At 37.7% G+C, this 21,750-nt stretch overlaps 1 protein-coding gene across 4 annotated transcripts in view; it reads right to left on the reverse strand.

The window, feature by feature from the left end:
* Myo61F (unconventional myosin 61F) overlaps positions 1-21,750 on the reverse strand; it is a 748,935-nt gene that overhangs the window by 71,552 nt on the left and 655,633 nt on the right. For all 4 annotated transcript variants that reach the window (XR_016546978.1, XM_090374260.1, XM_090374259.1 and 1 more), the window contains exons 26-27: positions 13,419-13,512; positions 2,901-2,971 (exon numbers count right to left, since the gene is read on the reverse strand). Coding sequence is in view for 3 of the 4 variants with exons in the window: in XM_090374260.1 (XP_090230386.1) it covers positions 2,901-2,971; positions 13,419-13,512 (165 nt within the window). In the remaining variant the exon portion in view is untranslated. The remainder of the gene's footprint in view (positions 1-2,900; positions 2,972-13,418; positions 13,513-21,750) is intronic.

The following is a 21,750-nucleotide window of genomic DNA, read 5'->3' on the forward strand; positions in this document are numbered from 1 at the left end:
GAAATGAACTAGGAAGTGTTTGGGAAGTTTAGATCGTTTTGCAGATAAGCTTACTCTATTAGTTTGACAATTCATGATGTATTCAATAGTAAGAAAATTGGGGAGGATATGCTGTATGAAGTAATGAAATTTTTGGATATGGCGTACACGTGGTAAGAATATACCCAGATCCTTGACATAATGTGGCCTCGACAATGCTCCCCGCATACACACTACTCTGACTTCCTCCAGTCACTATCTGGCAGAGTAGAGATAGCAAGATTATACACTAGCTGATCCGGAAGCCTCCTAAGAGTTACCAATAGGTTCGGTCTGGTTTACTAACTAGCAGCCGGCCTGCAAACACCGTTTTAGAGCTGTACCTTCGAAATGTAAGGAAGATAGGATCTCGCCATGATGTTCAAAAGTCATCAGTGATACTGCATGATGGAAGAGATGGGGAAGAGTTGACTGAACTTAGCTCTGGAGACTAAACATGGGTTCCACCACTTCAAGCCTCCAATAAGCAAAGTGGTGGTATTGCACTGGTATTGCACCATCTACCACCTAGTATTGCCTGGTAACACAGAGGGGTGGCATTCCTCCATGTGGTGTGGGCATCACACCTCAACCCCTGCTTACGTTGGTTCATACCTGGGTAGTCACCCACAGTGTGCTTGTGCATGGAGGTTATACCCAGGATTACTAACAGTTTCACCATCGTACAAATCCAGAGGATTTGGCTGTCAGACCATTCAGACTTCGCTGAAATTGGTCTATTTGACTTGAATGTCACCCGAATATCAGTTCCATCAACGTTTTAGAATCTCAGGTAGCCAGTACAGCTTGTCTGGCATATCTGAGAGAATGCCTGTGACATCCTCAAGGACTGAGATTTTACTCCTTCCCTTCCATATTGATGCATGAATGAAGTGGGATATGCAAATTGGCTACAGCAATGCTTTCCCTGGTGATATATGGATAATTTTATTTTTCATATAATTCTGGTCTGGATCATCTGCCAGATTTGCATTTTCTTCATTAGATCATGCGCCAAACATTTCTGAACAGGATTATTTAATTATGGTAGCCAGTACTTAAAAAATAAAAAAGGTATAAAATTTATTCCATTCCCTCCATATTCTCTCCTGCATTATATACTAAGGCACCAAACTAACAATTGGAATTATTTATGTGATTTATTTATAAGAATGGCCTTTGCTGTATCAAATATTTGAAGTTTAATGTTGATAAAATTATAACAATGCAAGTTATAACAGTGAATACAAGAATGGTTTTGTGATCTCTTAGTTATAATTAATTATATTTCTCATTTAAGAGCACTCAGCTTGGAAAAACAAAGTTTGTGCTTTATTTTATTTTCTTCTATTTAATGAGTTCTTCTGTGGTTAGTTTGTTTTCTGGATGAAATACAAGTTTCCAAGAAGGAAGACAGTTATCTCAGTCTGAAACTAGTTTATGCAAATTCATTTTTATGGATCTGCATAATTTGATCCATAGAGTTTTACATGTTGATGACAGGATTTAAGCCTAGATGTTTCCATTTGGATAAATGGCAAGTAACAAATTACTATGTGCAAAGGTTAGTTGATATACACTAAAAGGACAGAATTCATGGAATACCTGGTTCCTGGGCAACGTGACGGTGTCACCCCTCTCACTAGTGGATGAACCCACCATTTGGCAGGTATACAGGTACACTCCATTCACGCAGACGGTAATTCGATGTCAGTATGGATAAACAAATATTTGAAGTTTAACACTGGTAAAATTATAACAGTGCAAGTTATAACAGTGAGTACAAGAATGCATGGGTTACTCTAGCACGGAGGTGGTACAGAAATTGCACTATCCCTGTTCAACAGTATCAAGAGTGTATTGTGAATATGCTATTTCCGAAATAACATCTCATCGTGGACAGTACTGTGGGCAGAGAAAAGTGGTGGATGAACATGGCCGTCGATGTCTGTCTTGCACTGTTTCAGCCAACTGGAGAACGACAGTATCACATATTATGGTTGACTTCAACGAGGCAGGTGGCAGAAATTTCTCCACAAAGACCATTAGGCGATCATTAGCTGTAATAGGTTATGGGAGTGGCCAACCCACCAGAGTCCCATTGCTAACACCACAACACGGGACTCAATGCCTCGACTGGGCAAAAGAACATCAGCACTGAACCTTGGATGACTGAAGATAGGTCTCCTGGTCCAATGAGTCCTGTTTCCAGTTATTTTGAGGCAGATGGGAGGGTGCGTATCTGGAGAAAGCCGCACAAAACTATGCACTAGTCATGTCAACAAAGAACTCTTCAGGCAGGTGGATGGTCAGCAATAGTCTGGGGAGTGTTCAATTGGCATGCATTAGAACCTCTGGTACATCTAGACGCATCTGTGAATGTTCCAGGTTATGTGTCCATCCTTGCAGACTATCTGCATCCCTTCATGGTCATCATGCACCCACAGGGCAATGGACTCTTTCAGCAGGACAATGCGGGCCCCACACAGAGCCGTGGTGATTAAAACATGGTTTGAAGAGCATTCTACAGATTTTACCACCAGGAATGGCATCCCCATTCATCGGACATGAACCCTGTGAAGCAGCTTTGGGATGCTGTGGAAAGGTCCATTCGGGCTTTGAATCCTCCACCTAGGAATGCAATGGAATTATGGACAGCAGTGCAGCAAGCATGGATGGGTGGATGGAAATACCTGTGGAACTCTTTCGTGAACTAGTGGACTCAATGCCTCACCGTGTGACAGCCCTTATCTGGGCAGAAGGTTGGCCTGCCTGTTACTAGGTAGGTATCCTATGATTTCTGTCCACTCAGTGTCCTATTTTAGAGATATAATTCAGCACATATACAAAAACTACAAAGCAAAATAAAATGTAAAACTAACAAGTAGCTTTTCATCAGGAGGTTTGATAGTCATCTCAAAAACTTCTTTTTTTAAGTGCTCTTGCTCAGGATCTAAGTAAAAACAAAATCGATAAAATTATGTTTTAACTGTAATGGAAGTGTTTGAAAACATAGCACACAGAAATAATTAAGTCTTGAAAATTTCTTTGCAATTTTTGTTAAAACAAAAACGGAATCCTTAGTGATTACCTTAAATTTTTAATTTTGATATTTTTAAAGAAAAGTTAATTGTTTCACATGAGTAATATATAAAAAGAACAAATATATTACATCTACCCTAACTAACCATGATATTATTCAATTGAAGTTATTTTGTTAATTACTATATTTCTGTTGGAAACTATAAACTGTTTGAATATGCCCTCCTTCCTGCTGCCATCATACACTGTCTTCTATGTATGTTGTTTACAATGGTTGCCATAATCAGTTGTAATATATGTAATTGTAATGATCTTTACTTTGTTTTTGACACTGAATTAAATACACCCTCAGTCCATATGCCACAAGTTTTTTTCAGGTAGAATATTTAAGAACATAATTTTAGTTTTCCTGGTTAGTGTTTTCATTACCTTGTAAATTTGAAAAAAAAAAAAAAATAAATAAATAATAATAAAAAAATTAATAAATAAATAAAAAACAAAAAAGCAACATGATAAATTGGTTTTGGTATGTGAAATTTGTTCTTAGATATTATATTTTGAAAAATACATGCACCTTCTAACAAATAAATCTGTAGATTAGTTGCATCAATAAACTAAACTGAATGTGAAAGGTAAAAAAACTGTAACTCTTATATCCCTTCAATTTTCACAATTAGAAAAGGTGGATACCTGTTATAAAAAAATAAAAAAGTGAGAGTCCTTCTAGACATTTCCCAGGTCCTCTTGTGACTATTATAATTCACTCCCAGCTATGTCCTATCAGCTAAGGTAAAGAAAGCCAGCACGAGCACGATGAGAAATGTCGGATAACTTATGCAGAAAATTAATTTCCTGATATGGCACTCTAGCACTGCTCACTCGGCAGACGGTAGGTGTTATCGGTCTGGAGCAAAGTCGAGAATAATATATTGATTGACAAGTAGGTGTGGAAACGATGTGCTGACTGGTGCGCGAACACAACACATGATAACATCGGTTTAGTATTACTTTAGTAGCACTAATGGTAACTTGCCCTAATCGCACATGCCCTAACCTTTTTTCACCATTATGAAATAATGGTGAAAAAAAGGTCAGGTTACCTTGACTTGAATCCCATGGGAGCTTGAACCCCTCCCAAAGTGGAGGGGGTAACCTAACCTTTTTTCTTTAGAATCAACAGTCATAAAAAAATATTTTTTATGACTGTTGATATAAAATACAATCAAAAAAAAATATATTTTTTTTCTTGTTCAATAATATGCCCTGTAGCTTGTCATCTGTCACGCCAATCATTTCACCGTTTGCCACACCTACCTGTCAATCAATATATCCTTCTCGATTTCTGCTCCAGACTGATAACACCTACTGTCTGTTTACTGAGCGAGCAGCGCTAGAGTGCCGTGTCAGGAAACTAATTTTCAGCATAAGTTATCCGACGTTTCTCGTCATTCTCGCTGGCTTTCTTTATCTTAGCCGCCCTATCCTGTGATTCGGAAACTGTTGATGTCTAATATTTATCATGTTCACAGGGATATGTGAACAAGGCAAGTTGTTTGTCAATAACTAGTTCACATTTTCATTTCTCCCTAAATTTTTTTGCCAGTTATTTATTATTCATAATGTTGAAAATAGTTATTATATCCCAGATGGTAGAATACCACTATATATGACATTCTGTCTGTCTGTCTGTCTGTCCAACAAAACTATTTTGCATTACAAAAACATGTTCCAAATATTAAATTAACAGCATGAGACATTACATCTGCATTATTAGCACTTTGACTTGAAATCATGATCCACAGAGCTGCACAAAGCATTTGGCTTGACTGTATTGTAGGGTGCTGATTCCACCTAATAGTTTCCACCATGATAGAAAAAAAAAAAAAGGGGACACTGACCTAATTTCAGAGTACAAAGATGGCAATTGTAAAATCAGATAATGGCCTTATTGCATTTTTTTGAACTGCCTTTCCTTGACACTATAAAAGTAGTAGACTCTTTCATAGAAGATCTGATGTCAGAGCAACCAAATGATAATAATAATAATAATAAAAAGTTTGGAAATCTAGCAATTACATAATGGAATATTACATTTTGGAAGATGTGCAGTTTCCACCAGCTTAACTGATTTGCCTAATCATTAAATAACAATGAGACAACAAATGCTTGTTAATTCTTTCCATTTGTCATCTTATGACAGCCTTCTTCAATCACATTTCTTGTGAGAGAAATTAGTTGGTATAATGCATTGAAGGTCGGAGGAATTTTTAAAACCTCTTCAATAATTAATCGAATTATTAAGAATAATAGGATAACTACATAATTGGAATATGAATTATTAAGAATAATAATTGCATTTTTTGTATTACACAACAGTGTATTTCATATTAATATATATGTGTTGTGAAATAGCATGCTTGAGAAATTATTAAAGTTCTGATAATTCTTGATAATTGTTATACTATTACAACGATTAAGTAAAACCAAAAAATTAATGTGAAGGATTTCAGAATATTGACTACTGCTCATGTTTTTGACTACTACTCAACATGAAAAATCTAAAAACAAACAAAAAAATAAAAATAATGAATAATAACAAAAAATTAAAAATAAAATAATACAAAGGGTACTAGGAAAGTTTTGCAATACAGCTTTGTTTATTTAATTTTTTCAAAGTAATTTCCTCTACATTCAATACACCTCTCCATCCTCCGAAACCAATCTTTAAACCAGTTCTGCCAAGTTTCACTAGGGAGTAAAGCACACTCGTTGTCCTAAGCCCGTAGAAGGTCCTCATCACTGGAAAACCGCCTCCCTTTTAGCTTCATTTTCACATGCGGGAACAGTGCAAAGTCGCAGGGAGCAAGGTCTGGACTGTAGGGAGGGTGCTCAAGAAGTTTCAGTCCTGTCGGGGTCAAATATTCGGTGCAGGCTTTGGCGCGGTGAGCTGCAGCATTATCGTGATGGAGGTACCAGGTGTCCATTCTTGACTTTGGCCGCAGGTTCTTCATAGATCCAATGACTTTAGGCAGGCATTGCCTAAAGTAATTGGATACCACTTAGCTGTGACTGTCTTCTGCGTGTCCAAAACGACACGTTCCACAATTCCACTCGATTTGAAAAATACAGCTATCATTTTCTTCTTTACAGATCGGGATTTTCTGACAATTACGGGTGTGTCGTCATCATCAAAGACCCAAACTTTGTTTTGAGCCTTGGTCGGCAGATCGTAATATTACAGCCAAGTCTCGTCACCTGTCACGATGTTGTTCACATACCGAGATTGTCCCTTATCAAACTTTTTTAACATCTCCCGGCACCAAGTCACACGTCGTGTCATCTGCTCTTCAGTCAGTTGATGCGGCACCCAGAGAGAACAAAGTTTCTTCACGTGCAAATGATCTTGCAGAATCGAACGAATTGCTGGTGCATTTAGGCCCAAAGTATCCTTTATCTGTTGGTAGGTCACTTGCCTGTTTTCGTCAAGCATTTTCCTCACAGCAGTAACGTTTTCCTCCGTAACTGACGTTCGTGGCCTTCCCGGCCTCTCAGAATCCTCCAGAGTGAAATTTCCCCTTTGGAATTCTCTATACCACCTGAATATCGTTGTACGATGTGGACAATCATCATCTAGTGCAAGAGTCATTTCTTCTAAGCACTGGTCTATGGTTAAACCACGCACGAAATTATACCGCAAAACTGTCCTTATCTCATTTCGTGACCACGATGCTATCGCAAGCACTTTACACTCTCACTACTAATGAATAACTGAGCCCATCGACTTGGCGCGGCGGCTACTATGCACGTATGAACATGTCTCAACATGCAGCAACAAGCAGCTTCCTGTGATTCATTGTTGCGTCATATTGCAAAACTTTCCTAGTACCCTTTGTAATAAAGGAATTTTAATAAGGGTTTTTAAATTTAACACTAATAATCACATAATTCGGCACTAGTTTTGTCCTCAGAAAAACTCAACATGTCTAACATTCTTGCAACCCAACTGAACTGAAATATATAGTATCAATGATACTACATACAAGAACATCATACTTGAACCTTTGTTAACTCAAACACATGTACAAATGTGCTCTCGCATTTGACTACCTGGCTATGGCAAATTTGAGAAGTTTTATTCATATTTTCCTGAAACTGGTTGTGATGTGTCAACCAAAAGTTGAGTACAACAGAAACTTGTATAGCAAACTTGAGGCATATTCAGGTATGTTTCACTTCTCTGATTTCATACAATTACTCTTTGTTAATAAAGAAATTTTTTGTCTATAGTCTGAAACATCCACATACAGTTACAAGAAGAATTTACAGCTAGAGTAATTTAAAGCAATATTTCTCAACCACAAGTCCATAAAAAAAAATTTTCTCCATCCATTAAACTTTTATGGCAATATTTGTTCGGTAACAAGAATAACGACTAACTTCAAGTCACTTGGTTAATAGGTGGCACCACTCCTATGGTATCCAATTTATGACCTAAAGATATCCGATAGGTTCAATCCACTAAAAGATGGGACAGAATCATAAGGAAGAAAATATTACACGGTTGTGGAATCTTGATGAATTCTTGTTAAAAAAATTGTCTATTATATTGCATTCTTCCCTTAATGGTGTTTATGAAACTCAGTTTTTTTTTCTATACAGTAATCTCCTGGTTTATGACCTTTCAATCTTTCAATCATGTGAAAAAGAATTTTTGATGCATCAAATTCTTAAATCAAATTTTAAGATTGAGCTTTGCACATCAAATTCTTTAATGTGCAAAGCTCAATCTTAAAAATCTTTGCTCAACTTTAGAAACTCCATAAACCTTAATAATTTGAATGGATGAGAATGACATACTTCCATTATTTTTGTATTTATCACATGCTTTATGTACAAGAGAACACTATAGAAAAGGAATAGTTTTAAGTAGTAGCTTTTTGTGCAGGGTTGTTTATTTCTTTTACTTAACTATTTAGAAAGTTAAGTGTAAAAGTTAAGTTAGCTATTGCCAATTTGAATATTGCTTTGAACCAGGTTAATCAGTAGCTGAAAGTTTGAAAAAGTAACCAGTGGACGAATATTATTCTTTTCTTTAGGTTTTGAGGACGTATAATTAATGTTGTAATGTTTAACTTTTTTTTTTTTTTTTTTTTGATTTTAAGTAATACATATATATTCCTTTAGTAACCAGGAATAGTGTAATGTTATTATTATAGTAATAGCATATTACATAGTGTTAGTGTAATATAAAAGTATAGTGCTGTATGACTAATTTAAATTTGTTTAAGTGAAATTATGTCTCTGCATAGAGCTGCAAAACACATTACCCAGAGCAGTGGGGATGTGTTGGCTTGGGGAGAGATTTCGATGATGGCGGTTCTTCTACAAATCTACCTTATTGCATGATCTGCAGACCTGACTATAGCAGGACATAATGCCAGGTGATGCATTTGTGTATGCTAAGTGCAGGGAAAATGAGGAAATTAAGTGGCAATTTTCCCAGGGCTTTGTGCGAAAAATTTGAGTGCTTCAAGGAAAGAGTAATTACCCTCAAAAGGAAGGTAGTATCAAGTACTACCTTAGTGTTAGCTTGCTCACACACATCTGGCTGCAAGGAGGGATCAATAGGAGCAGGGTGCACTGGTCCTATAGGAGTTTGTTATTCTTAGTGGTACTGTCATGTCAAATGAGGAATATTTTATAAGGACAGTTGGAATAGGACTAGGGTATGTCTGTAAGGGACAAAAGTTGGTGATGCTGTAGAAAAATTTCCATCCTTTAAGGACATAAAAAGGGGTACAAGGTGGTACTAACGATATTAAGTATAGGCATTTTGAGACACTACTTATCAAGTAGAAGGTGATGATAAGAAAAGACCACAAACCTTAAAAAAAAACTTGTGGTCTTTTCTCAACATTCAGGCTGAATTTGAAAGTGACCAGGTTTTTGCCCCACATAAGCCAGATAGCCAAAAAAGTTTATTAGCATTAGCTTTTGATGCAAGAAAGCAAGCTTATGCAGCATCAGCCAAAAAAAAAAAAAAAAAAAAAAAAAACGCTCCCACTTCACCCCTACATTCATTCCAAATACCTGTCCAGCTCAGACTTAAATTTATTTAGGCTATCAACTTCCGCAACAAAGGATGGAAGTCTGTTCCACCAACCAACTACCCGCTGGCTAAAGGCAAACTTCCACACATCTATCCTACATCTGTCTTTCCTCAATTTGAATTTATGCCCTCTCAGGTGATTATTCTGAGCAAAAGGAAGAATCCCATTGGCATTGAGCATGCTTAAACCATTCAAGGCTTTATACACCTCAATCAGATCATCCCGCAGGTGCCTAGTCTCCAGACACTGTAATTTCCAAAATTTAAGACTTTCTTCATAAGAGAAACCCTTTGTTCCATTCACTAATCTTGTTGCCCTTCTCTGTACTCGTTCCAACAGCCTCTACATCCTTCTTAAATGAGGCCTCCAGACCTGTATACAGTACTCAAGGTGTGGCCTAACCATTGCCTTATACAAGGGAATAATCACCTCCTTATTCTTGTATATCATTGACTAATCACAATTACCCCTAGGTCCTTTTCGTTCTCTACCACTGATAGAGATGATAGAGTTGATAGAGATGATAGAGACTCCAGAGTTGATACGTCACTCTGGAGTTACTGCTTCCCATATGTAGTACTTTACATTTGTCAATGTTAAACTTCATTTGCCACCTCTCAGCGCATCTGCTCAACTTTTCTAGATCCTGTTGCAGCAGTGTACTATCATTAGTGTCCTTAAAAACCCTTCCAACCTTCGTATCGTCTGCAAACTTGGACATTAAACTTGATATACCATCATCAATGTCATTTATAAATACAGAAAACAACAATGGACCAAACACTGAACCCTGAGGGACTCCACTAATAACATTAGTCCATGCAGAGCAGTTTCCATTGATTACCATTCTCTGTCTTCTCCCACTCAACCATCCCTTTATCCATAGCAGCAATTTGCCTCCAATGCCACACTGCTCCAATTTGTTCAGCAGTCTTCCATTGCAACAGTATCAAAAGCTATTCTAAGATCCAAATATATGATATCAAAGTTATTCCCTGCATCCAGTTCCTTTCTAACCACATTATAGTATCCAATCATATTGGTCAAGGAAGACATTCCCTTAAGAAAACCATGCTGTGTCCGAGCTATAACTGAAGTCTTGTCTAGATGATCCTGCAGTGCTTCTTTAACCAGTGTCTCCATTAATTTTCCTGGAACAGAAGTTAAACTAACAGGTCTATAGTTACTTGTGTCCCCCTTTGATCCTCCTTTGTGAATTGGGGTCACATTTGCACATCTCCAGTTCATGGGTACCTCCCCTGAGTCCAAACAAGCTCTCATAATTATGGCTAAGGGTTTGCTTACTTCCTTTGCTGCCTCCTTTAATATAACTGGATAGATCCCGTCCACCCTGGGTGCCTTTTTTATGTTTATCTTCAACAATTTCTCCTCCACTTTCCTCTCAGTTATTACAAAATCATCTAGCTCACTGCCAGAGTTTACTTCACCTCTGGCATTCCCCTTCCTGAATAACTCCTCATGTGTGGATGTAGATGCAAAATACTCATTTAGTTTGTTAGCCACCTGAGCAGGATCATCAACAGTTGAACCATCAATATCCAGTGGACCAATCTGATTCATCCCTTTTCTTCTAGAGTTTACATAAGTAAAGAACTCTTTGTTGTTTTTCTTTGCATCCTTTGCCAAGGATTTCTCATAATTTGCCTTTGCCTGCCTAATCTCCTTTGTGACTTGGTTACAGACCAGCTTATATCTATCATAGACTTCCATGTCACCCCTTAATTTATATGTATCCCATGCATTTTTCTTCTCTGCCATATGTCTCATTAGCTCATCTGACATCCATTTAGGCCTAAACCTCAAACAATATTTCTTAGTTGGCATGTATAACGCCTAGTAGCTTCCAAGATTAATTCTTTGAATGCTTCCTATTTAGAATTTGCTGTTGGTAACATCATCGGTTGGTCCCACAGTATAGAATTTAAAAACTCTCAGACCACCGTAGTCACCTTTACAAAAGCAAAGAACCCTTCCCTTTACCCCTGATAATAGTTACCTCTTTTTGTAAATCCCACTTCAGCACACTGTGATCACTGCCACCTAGTGGTTTCTTTATCTGCAGATTCTTAATGCATGAAGAATGAGTACTGATGACCAAATCAAGAGTATTACTTCTCTAGTTTCCTCCTGAACATGCTGCTATAGAAAACAATCATCCAATAAATCCACAAAAGCCTTGCAGAGTGTGTGAGTGACCAGCCCACAAGTTCCAGTCAATATCTTGTAAATTAAAATCTCCCATTATAAGACAATCTGATTTATTGCCCCACTGAGGGACTAATCACTTAATGATAGCCAAAAGCAAGTGTGGAATTTGATTCTATTTTGACATACAGCAGCAGTAGCCTGAAAAGCAGATGGGGAATTCATTATATAAGGTCTGATGGTTGTATAAAGGTTACTAAAATACAAGCTGGCACACATTTACTTTCTCAAATACAAATTTTAGTAGTATAGAATTTAACTTGGATGAGTTTGAAGAATTGGTTGCATTATTAAATGCTGACATTATTGATATCACAAGAATATGGTGTCACTCTGATATTAGTATTAATATCAGAGTGACAGCTCTGATATATTACTATAAGTGCAAATAATGCAAGAAAGCAAGCTTATACAGCATCAGCAAAAAAAACTTGTTGTTGGCCCAGATTTCTTGATGGTTCACTGACTGACATGAAATATGGATTTGAGTGGTTAAAAAGTGACAATAAATAAACACTGAAATCCAAAAACATCGTTCATTCCAGCATGATGTTGCTCCACCATACTAAATTATAGCAGTATAACAGTGGTTGCAATGCATATTTATAGGCCAGTGTATAGGATATAGTAGTGATGTTGCCTTGGCCAGCACATTCTCCTGATCCCCCCCCCTTTAGACGTTTTCCTTTGTTAAAGCAAAAGTGTATAGAACACTTACTGATAATTCAGATGATTTCAAAAGGAAAATACATCATGCATACATGCAGTGAAATTAAGTATTATACTAAAGAATGTTTGTTCTAATTTAATGTGGTTGAGGGAGGACACAGAGTTTATAAATGAACTCTATGTACCCTCCTCTTTAAAGCATACATTGGCTCCCTTTTGAAACTGTGCTGTATGCAGTCTCTCATATAAACAATGGTGAATATTGTAAATATTGTGTGGTGTGCACTGCTGTTTTGTTATAAGATTAAAATTATTTGAATTTGTCATTGTTTTTGTTGTTATTAGTTATATTGTTACCTTTCATTTGTTTAAATAATAGCAGCAGCCACATGATGTTGAAGTTACTGATAAACAATCTTTGGTAACAAATAGCCAAAATTGCAAAGTCAAGCACTAAGGTATCCATTCCCATTTCATTTATATATATATATATTTTTTTAATCCCTGTAATGAATTTATTATTGTACTTTTTTTCCCCTTTAAACTTCTATTTCATGAAATTGCTGTTTTCCTTCCAAGAATTTATTTTTAAAAAATAATTCTTTTGAATGTTATTTGTTTTATCATTATTTGTTAGAGGTGGTACAACACATAGCTGCTCTTGTACAGCTAGCTATTTGACACAACTAAACACACCTACTGAAAAGCGGCTATCATATACCACTGTTCATTTGTTTTTTCCTTCAAATTTTAAGAAGTACACCGATGACATTTTAAGACTAAACCAAGGATGAGGAACAATTTTCTGCACTGAGAAAAAAAAGAATTGATTAGACAATACAATATTTAAATTTAGAAATCATAAAATCTAAATGGTATTGCTTAGTCCAATTTAATCATCAAATTCAAAAATTTCAGTCTAAATATGACATCCAAAGTCTAGGCGACAAATAACCTAAAACTAAACCTAAAAAGAAGGGAGTTGTCATTGTTATTTGGTTTTTGGGAGCATTAGCAACTAAGGCCATATTGCTCCAGGGATATACTGTGGTCATTTCCTGATCTTTCCACATCCTCCGTATTTGGTGGTCATGGGCTCGAACCCCGGTCTAATCAAGAAGCATGTGCTACGCATTGCTGCTCCTGCCCACCTGGCTACGGAGGCGCCAAAAAGAGGGAGATGTACCCAAGTGCATTTTAATGGAACACCTGTATATAGACATATAACAATAATATATCATTATCTTTCATATGAAGAAACGAAAATAGAACATGTAAAATGGTAATTAGAATACATTTCAAGCACTAGAGATATATAAACTTATCTTGTTTATATTAGTATTAGTAACTCACTTAGCCTGCTTATTGCGAATGGCCTAGGAACGCTGGCTTGATAACTCTGTTTCTTATCCTTAAATAGCTCTTCTGCAAAGACTTTCTGACTAAACTGCAAAAATTATGCAATAATTATTGAATTTTTAATTTTAAAATAAAAAATTAATAATGATAATAACAAATCTATTTAAATATATTATAAAAATATATTTAATTTAAATATATTTTACAAAGAAGTATCCAATAAAGAAAACACTATAAAATATTTTAGGGCAAAGGCCTCGTGCTATGAAGTAGAATGACTCATGGTAGAATAGGTAACATATAGGTTAGTGCAAAAGCATCATTTTAATAGCCATCTACCAAAGTAGTTAAATTAATTAATTAAATTGTTAATGTTTTGGTTATAACTCTCCCTGTAATGAATTTATTATATAATTTATTATATCTCATTGTATTTTACTACCTCGAATAAATAACACTTCACCAGTGGAGAAGACTACTGATATTTATTCTCAGAGGATACCACCACCCAGATGGCACTGTTTCAAAGATTGTTGGCTTCTCCTTCGTTGGTGGGCAGGTACCCTGGTGTTGCAGTAGAGACAACCCAGTTATGAAGTATAACTTCATAACTGGGAGATGCCTGATGGTGTGCAGTGATATAGACTATAAAATATTTAAGGGCAAAGGCCACATGCTATGAGGTAGATTGTTGTTGTTGTTTTGGTTTTTAGGAGCATTAGCAACTAAGGCCATATTGCTCCGGGATATGTGGTGGTCATTCCCTGACCTTTCCGCATCCTCCGTATTTGGTGGTGATGGGCTCGAACCCCGGTCTAATCAAGAAGCGTGTGCTACGCACTGCCGCACCTTCCCACCTGGCTACGCTATGAGGTAGAAAGACTAACATATAGATTAGTGCAAAAGCATCATTTTAACGTAGCCACTACCAAAGTAGTTAAATTAATTAATTAAATTGGCATCTTTTGGTTATATCTCATATTGTGAATGCCTCATTATACTTCATAAGTGGGTCGTCACTATTGCAACACCAAGGTACCTGCCCACTCACCGAGGAGAAGCCAACAAGCTTTGAAATGGTGCCGTCTGGGTGATGGTATCCGCTGAGGATAAGTAACAGTAGTCTTCTCCACTGGCAAAGTATTACTTATTTGAGGTAGTACAATACCATGGCAACTCGTTGAAGGCATTCACAATAAGAGATATAACCAAAATGATGCCAATTTAATTAATTAATTTATCCATTTATCCATTGCAGATGGTATGAAAAGCCTAGTAGCTTCCAAGATTAATTCCTTGAAGGCTTCCCATTTAGAATTTGCTGTTTTTAACATTAGCATTAGCATTAGTAGAGGCATTTGATGCAAGAAAGCAAGCTTATGCAGCATCAGCCAAAAAAAAAAAAAAAAAAACCCACTTCCACTTCACCCCTCTGTTCGTTCCAAATACCTGTCCCGCTGAGCCTTAAACTTATTTAGGCTATCAACTTCCACAACAAGGGATGGAAGTCTGTTCCACCAACCAACAACCCGCTGGCTAAAGGCAAATTTCCTCACGTCTATCCTACATCTGTCTTTTCTCAATTTGAATTTATGCCCTCTCAGGTGATTTTTCTGAGCTAGAGGAAGAATCCCATCAGCATTGAGCATGCTTAAACCATTCAAGGCTTTATACACCTCTATCAGATCACCTCGCTGGTGCCTAGTCTCCAGACACTGTAATTTGCAAAACTTAAGCCTTTCTTCGTAAGAGCACCCCTTTGTTCCATTCACTAATCTTGTTGCCCTTCTCTGTACTCGTTCCAGCAGCTCTACATCCTTCTTGAAATGAGGCCTCCACACCTGTATACAGTACTCTAGGTGTGGCCTGACCATTGCCTTATACAATGGAATAATCACCTCCTTATCCCTGCTGGAAAAATTCCTGTATATCATTGACAATACTCCATGAGCTACTCTTGCAGCCAGTCTGCACTGCTCAGAGAACTTCATATCTGCCTGCACAACCACCCCCAAGTCCCTTTCATTCTCTACCACTGTCAGTGTAGTACCACAGAGTTGATACGTTGCTCTGGGGTTGCTGTTTCCCATGTGTAGTACTTTACATTTGTCAATGTTAAACTTCATTTGCCACCTCTCAGCCCATCTGCTCAACCTTTCCAGATCCTGTTTCAGCAGCATAGTGTCAGTAGTGTCCTTGACAACCCTGCCAACCTTTGTATCATCTGCAAACTTGGACATTAAGCTTGATATACCATCATCAATATCATTTATAAATACAGAAAACAATAATGGACCCAACACTGAGCACTGAGGGACTCCACTAATAACATTAGTCCACGATGAGCAGTGTCCATTTATTACCACTCTCTGTCTTCTCCCCCTCAACCACCCCTTTATCCATAGCAGCAATTTGCCTCCAATGTCACACTGCTCCAATTTGTGTAGCAGTCTTCCATGTGCAACAGTATCAAAAGCCTTTCTAAGATCCAAGTATATAATATCAAATTTATTCCCTGCATCCAGTTCTTTTGTGACTGCATCATAATATCCAATCAAGTTGGTCAGGCAAGACTTCCCCTTAACAAAACCATGCTGTGTCTGAGCTATAACTGAAGTCTTGTCTAAATGATCCTGCAGTGCTTCTTTAACCAGTGCCTCCATTAATTTTCCTGGAACAGAAGTTAAGCTCACAGGTCTATAATTACTTGTGTCAGCCTTTGATCCTCCTTTGTGAATTGGGGTCACATTTGCACATTTCCAGTCTATGGGTACCTCCCCTGAGTCCAAGGAAGCTCTCATAATTATGGCTAAGGGTTTGCTTACTTCCTTTGCTGCCTCCTTTAATATAACTGGATAGATCCCATCCACCCCGGGTGCCTTTCTTGTGTTTATCTTCAACAGTTTCTCCTCCACTTTACTCCCAGTTATTTCAAGATTCTGTAGCTTACTGCTAGAGTTGAATACACCTCTGGCATTCCCCTTGCTGAATAACTCCTCATGTGTGAATGTCGATGCAAAATATTCATTTAGTTTGTTAGCTACCTGAGCAGGATCATCAAGAGTTGACCCATCAATATCAAGTGGACCAATCTGATTCATCCCCTTCCTTCTAGAGTTAACATAAGTAAAAAACTCTTTGCTGTTTTTCTTTGCATCCCTTGCCAAGGATTTCTCGTAATCTGCCTTTGCCTGCCTAACCTCCTTTGTAACTTGGTTGCATATCAACTTGTATCTATCATAGGCTTCTGTGTCATGTGTTAATTTGTAAGTATCCCATGCATTTTTCTTCTCTGCCACATGCCTCATTAGTTCATCTGACATCCATTTTGGCCTAAACCTTGTAGTAGCTTCCAAGATAAGTTCTTTGAATGCTTCCCATTTTGAATTTGCTGTTGGTAACGTCATCAGTTAGTCCCACTGTATAGAATTTAAATACTGTCTCAGTCCATCGTAGTCGCCTTTACGGAAGCAATAACCCTTCCCTTTACCCCTAATGGTAGTTACCTCTTTGAGTAAATCCCACTTCAGCACACTGTGTTCACTGCCACCTAGTGGTTCGTTTATCTGCAGATTCTTAATGCATGAAGAATCACTGCTGATAATCAAATCAAGAGTATTACTCCCTCTAGTTGCCTCCCGAACATGTTGACGTAGAAAACAATCATCCAATAAATCCACAAAAGCCCTGCTAGTGTGTGAGTAACCAGCCCCCAAATTCCAGTCAATATCTGGGAAATTAAAATCTTCCATTATAAGACTCTCTGATTTACTTGCCCACTCTATTTCCCTGTACAGTTCCATATTATACTCATCAGAGTCATTAGGCCTATAGCACACTCCTACTCTCAATTTTCATCTCCCAATGCTTAAGTCACACCAAACTGACTCAACGCTGCACTGTCCGGCGATGTCGACTGGCTTCACTTCCTTGGTTTTTATGTGTTTCTTAACTAATAGCATAACCCCTCCCCCCTTCCTATCCTTTCTGTAGACGTTGTACTCCCCAAATTGCAGTTCTGCATCCCTTATATCTGTGTGACACCACGTCTCTGATATCCCAACAATATCTGCCTTTGATGTTTTGAGCAATACCTCAAATTCATCAAATTTATTTACTAAACTCCTAGCATTGGTGTACACGCAAGTATACCTGCACCCATTTCTATTCTTAGCTACCCTAACACAACCCATGTGTTTACTTGTACCGCAATGGCTCCCAGCAGTCTCTGAAATACCATGCATCTTGTTTTCCAGGCTTCTGCTCATTCTAATAGAAGCAGTGCAAGAATCTCTTTCACCTCTGCCAGTGGCTACTGTCAATCTATTGGTCTTTGTCTCCCCCCCAAGCTAGCAGTTTTCCGACCCACCTAACACTGCCTCGATAGCATCAGCAAATATTCTTGCACCCTTTCTATTTAAGTGTATCCCATCCCTGTAGAAGCAATCTCTCCTGTTAACAAGTACAGTCCAGGCTGAAAAAAATTCTACCCCTTGAGCCTTGCACAATCTTTCCAGGGCCGAATTGATCGACAAGGCTCTCATCATATACTCCCTCCTATCGTGTCTGGGCAGAATTGCAGACACTTTCAAATTCAACCCTAATTCTCAGCTTTTGTTCAACAGTGACCTGTACTTGTTAAGTAATTCTGCCGGTCTCCTACTCTTAATATTATTAGTGCCATCGTGTACAACTATATCACCTTTTGTGCCCTTAAAAGATGATATTCGCTCTACAACATCATCAACCTTTGCCCCTGGCAGACATACCCTGGTCCTGTTCCACCTATCTTTTTTACAAAGCATGTTCCCCGTTTCCCTGACAATAGAGTCACCAACAACTACTAGTTCCTTCGGGACCAGCGCATTCTGCCTTGGGGGTTGTCTCTGTGTCACGCGATGCCCAAGTGCAAGCTCTGGCGTTGATGTGGGCAGCTGAGAGCTTGATGGGCCCCTCAATTTAGTTTCTTCGAGGGCATCCACCCTGTCCTTCAAGCTCTCATATAGGCCCAAAAGAACGCCGAGTTGTTGCCTGATATCGTTACACTCCTTGCATCACGCACACACAAAGACATCCCCCTTGGCAGTATCATGTCCCGTACCCGATTGCTCTGCAAACATCAAGCAAACAGTGCATTTTATAAGGCTGTGAGTCAGAGGACAACTGCCCCCCCTCAGTTCTGCTCTGAGCCACAGCACTTCCATTAGCTTGAGCCTTTTGCTTTGCTGCTCTGGTTTGAGTCATGATTCTATTAATTTATTAATTAATTATGTTATGTTATTAATTATATTACGTTTGTAATCTAAGTCGTTATATGTATTTATTTAAACGTACAATTTAACTGCTAACGAAGTTCAACTAACGCTATCTAGTACGGTATATAACCTACGGTATATCTAGTACGGTATCACAATGGCGGGAAAGTTAATAACGGTAGCGGTAGTTACGAACACGTGGAAACCCTTACCGATACTTTTACAAGGCCGAGTAAAGAATAAATACACCAAATTAATCAAAAAATCACAAAATAATGTTATACTACTAAATTTAAATCAAAAGTTTTAGAAAAACAATAATTTCAAATCAATAAATAAGAAAAATCCACTTAGCGGCTTTGAACACGACCGTCAGTTGATCCCACTGTATAGAATTTACAAACTGTCCGAGACCACTGTAGTCACCTTTATGAAAACAAAACCTTTTCCTTTACCGTTAATGTAGTTATATCTTTAAGTAAATCCCACATCAGTACACTGTGATCACTGTCACCTAGCAGTTCCTTAATCTGCAAATTCTTAATGCATGAATAATCACTGCTGATAATCAGATCAAGAGTATTACTCCCTCTGATTGCCCCGTGAACATGTTGCTGTAGAAAACAATCCTCCAATAAATCCACAAAAGTCTTGCTAGTGTGCAAGGGACCAACTCAAAAGTTCCAGTCAATACCTGGAAAGTTAAAATCCCCCATTACAAAACATATTGATTTACTGGCCCACTCCATTTCTCTGCACAATTGTTCATTGTATGCATCAGAGTCATTAGGCCTATAACACACTCCTACTCTCATTTTCCCTCTCCCAGTGCTTATGTCAGACTAAACTGACTCAACATTGCACTGTCCACCTATATCAACTGGATGCACTTCCTTAGATTTATACGTGTTTCTTAAATAACAGCATAAACCCTCCTCCCTTACTACCCTGTCTATTCTTTCTGTACAAATTGCACTCCCCAAATTCTAATTCTGCACTGCTTATATCTGTGTGACACCATGTCTCTGATATCCCAACAATATCTGACTTTGATGTCTTGATCAGCACTTCATATTCATCAAATTTATTTACTATACTTCTAGCATTGGTGTATATGCAAGTATACATGAACCTGTTCTTACTCTTAGTTACTCTAGCACAGCCCATGCATTTACTTGTTCCATGATGACTCCCAGCAGCTCTTGAAATCTCCAGCAATCTGCTCTCTAGGGTGCTGCTCATTACAATAGAAGCAGTGCAGGAATCACTTTTTCCTCTGCCTCAACTACCGTTAATCTGATAATACACCAAAGCTAGCAGTTTTCCGACCCACCTAACACTGCCTCCATAGCATCAGCAAATATTCTTGCACCCTTTATATTTAAGTGTATCCCATCCCTGTAGAAGCAGTCTCTCCTGTTGGCAAGCACAGTCTATGCTGAAAAAATTTTTAGCCCATGTGCCTTCACAATCTCTCTCCAGGGCCAAATTGATTGACAAGGCTCTCATTATATATACTCCCTCCTATCATGTCTGGGAAGAATTGCAGACACTTTCAAATTTAACCCTAACTTGTGACGTTTTTCTACATTAACCTATAGTTGTTAAGTAAATCTGCAGATCTCTTACTCTTAAGGTCATTAGTGCCAACGTGTACAACAATATCACCTTTTGTGCCTTTAAAAGATGATATCTGTTCTACGTCATCAACTTTTGACCCTGATAGACATAACCTGGCCCTGTTCCACCGATCCTTTTTTGCATAATATATTCCCCATTTCCGTGACAATAGAGTCACTGACAATAACTAACTCTTGTGGGACCAGCACATTCTTCCTTGGAGATTGCCGCTGTGTTGTCTGATGCATAGGCAATGATTTGGGCAGCTGAGAACTTGATGGGCCCTCATATTTATTTCTTTGAGGATCCTACACCTCAAACTCTCATAGAAGCCCATCAGAACACAAGTTGGTGCCTAATTTCTTCACAGTCTCTGCACCTAGCATACACAAAAGACATCCTCCTTGGCTAGATCATGTCCTGTTCTAGACAGGTCTGCAAACATTTCATATTAAGCAAATTTTTTTAGACTGATGCATTAGAGAATCACCCCCTTTGGTTCTCCCCTGAGCTACAGTACTACAGCTACTTTGTGCTCGCTTTGCTGCTCTAGTCTGGGTCATGATTCCATTTAAGTAAAATTTAATTAACAATGAAATTTAATAAGATTAATAAATTTTAATTGATTAATTGATAATACTAAACTAAGCTAACAGATTTCTAATATGGTGCTACATATTTCGCTATCTAGTTTTATGTTAAACCTTACGCTATCAAGTTCGGGATATACGTTACACTATTCCATATCATATAACAATGATGGCAAGTTATAAACAGTAAAATCTACAGATACTATGTTTTCAAAACTATGCCTAAGTATTAACTTTCAAAATCGTTATCTAAGTTCAAAATAAACCAAGGAGTTGACTAGGACTATAAAGCTACTTACAGAAAATAAATTTAATATAACAATTAAGTCAATAAAATGGCTAAATATAAATCAAAACTTAGTGAAGCTGCAAAATCTTCTCCAAGTATTTTGCAGGTATGAGGGTATCCATGCAAAATCATGGATACCCTCATACCCCCACATCATCACTTAATTATGACAGTACACAGTGCCTAGAAAGAAGGATAAAAAGAGGTAATTAAAACAGTTTAACAAAGTTAGATATTTTAACCAAGTACAAGTTATGGTCTTATTCAAACATCGAGACACATAGTTACTTTGTGGGACAAACCAAGGCTAGACTAATCATTATGCAAAACATGCAAGTGCATAGGGCTCAGATGATAAAGTGGGGCACACCAAAAGATGGCATTATGCAACAGGTGCAGCCACGTCAAACCTCATACAATAAAATTTATCATTGTTATGTAAATGGAAATATGGGTACTCGTCAAGATACACACAAATAACCTGCTTAAAATTATTATAGTAAAGTCTGAGTTTTTTTCTGATAAAATACAAATGGATGAAAGATGTATTAATGCTGTTGTTTACTATACTG

Source organism: Mastigoproctus giganteus, chromosome 5 (genome assembly GCF_048544385.1).
Source record: "Mastigoproctus giganteus isolate SK-2022 chromosome 5, ASM4854438v1, whole genome shotgun sequence".
NCBI lineage: Eukaryota > Metazoa > Arthropoda > Arachnida > Uropygi > Thelyphonidae > Mastigoproctus > Mastigoproctus giganteus.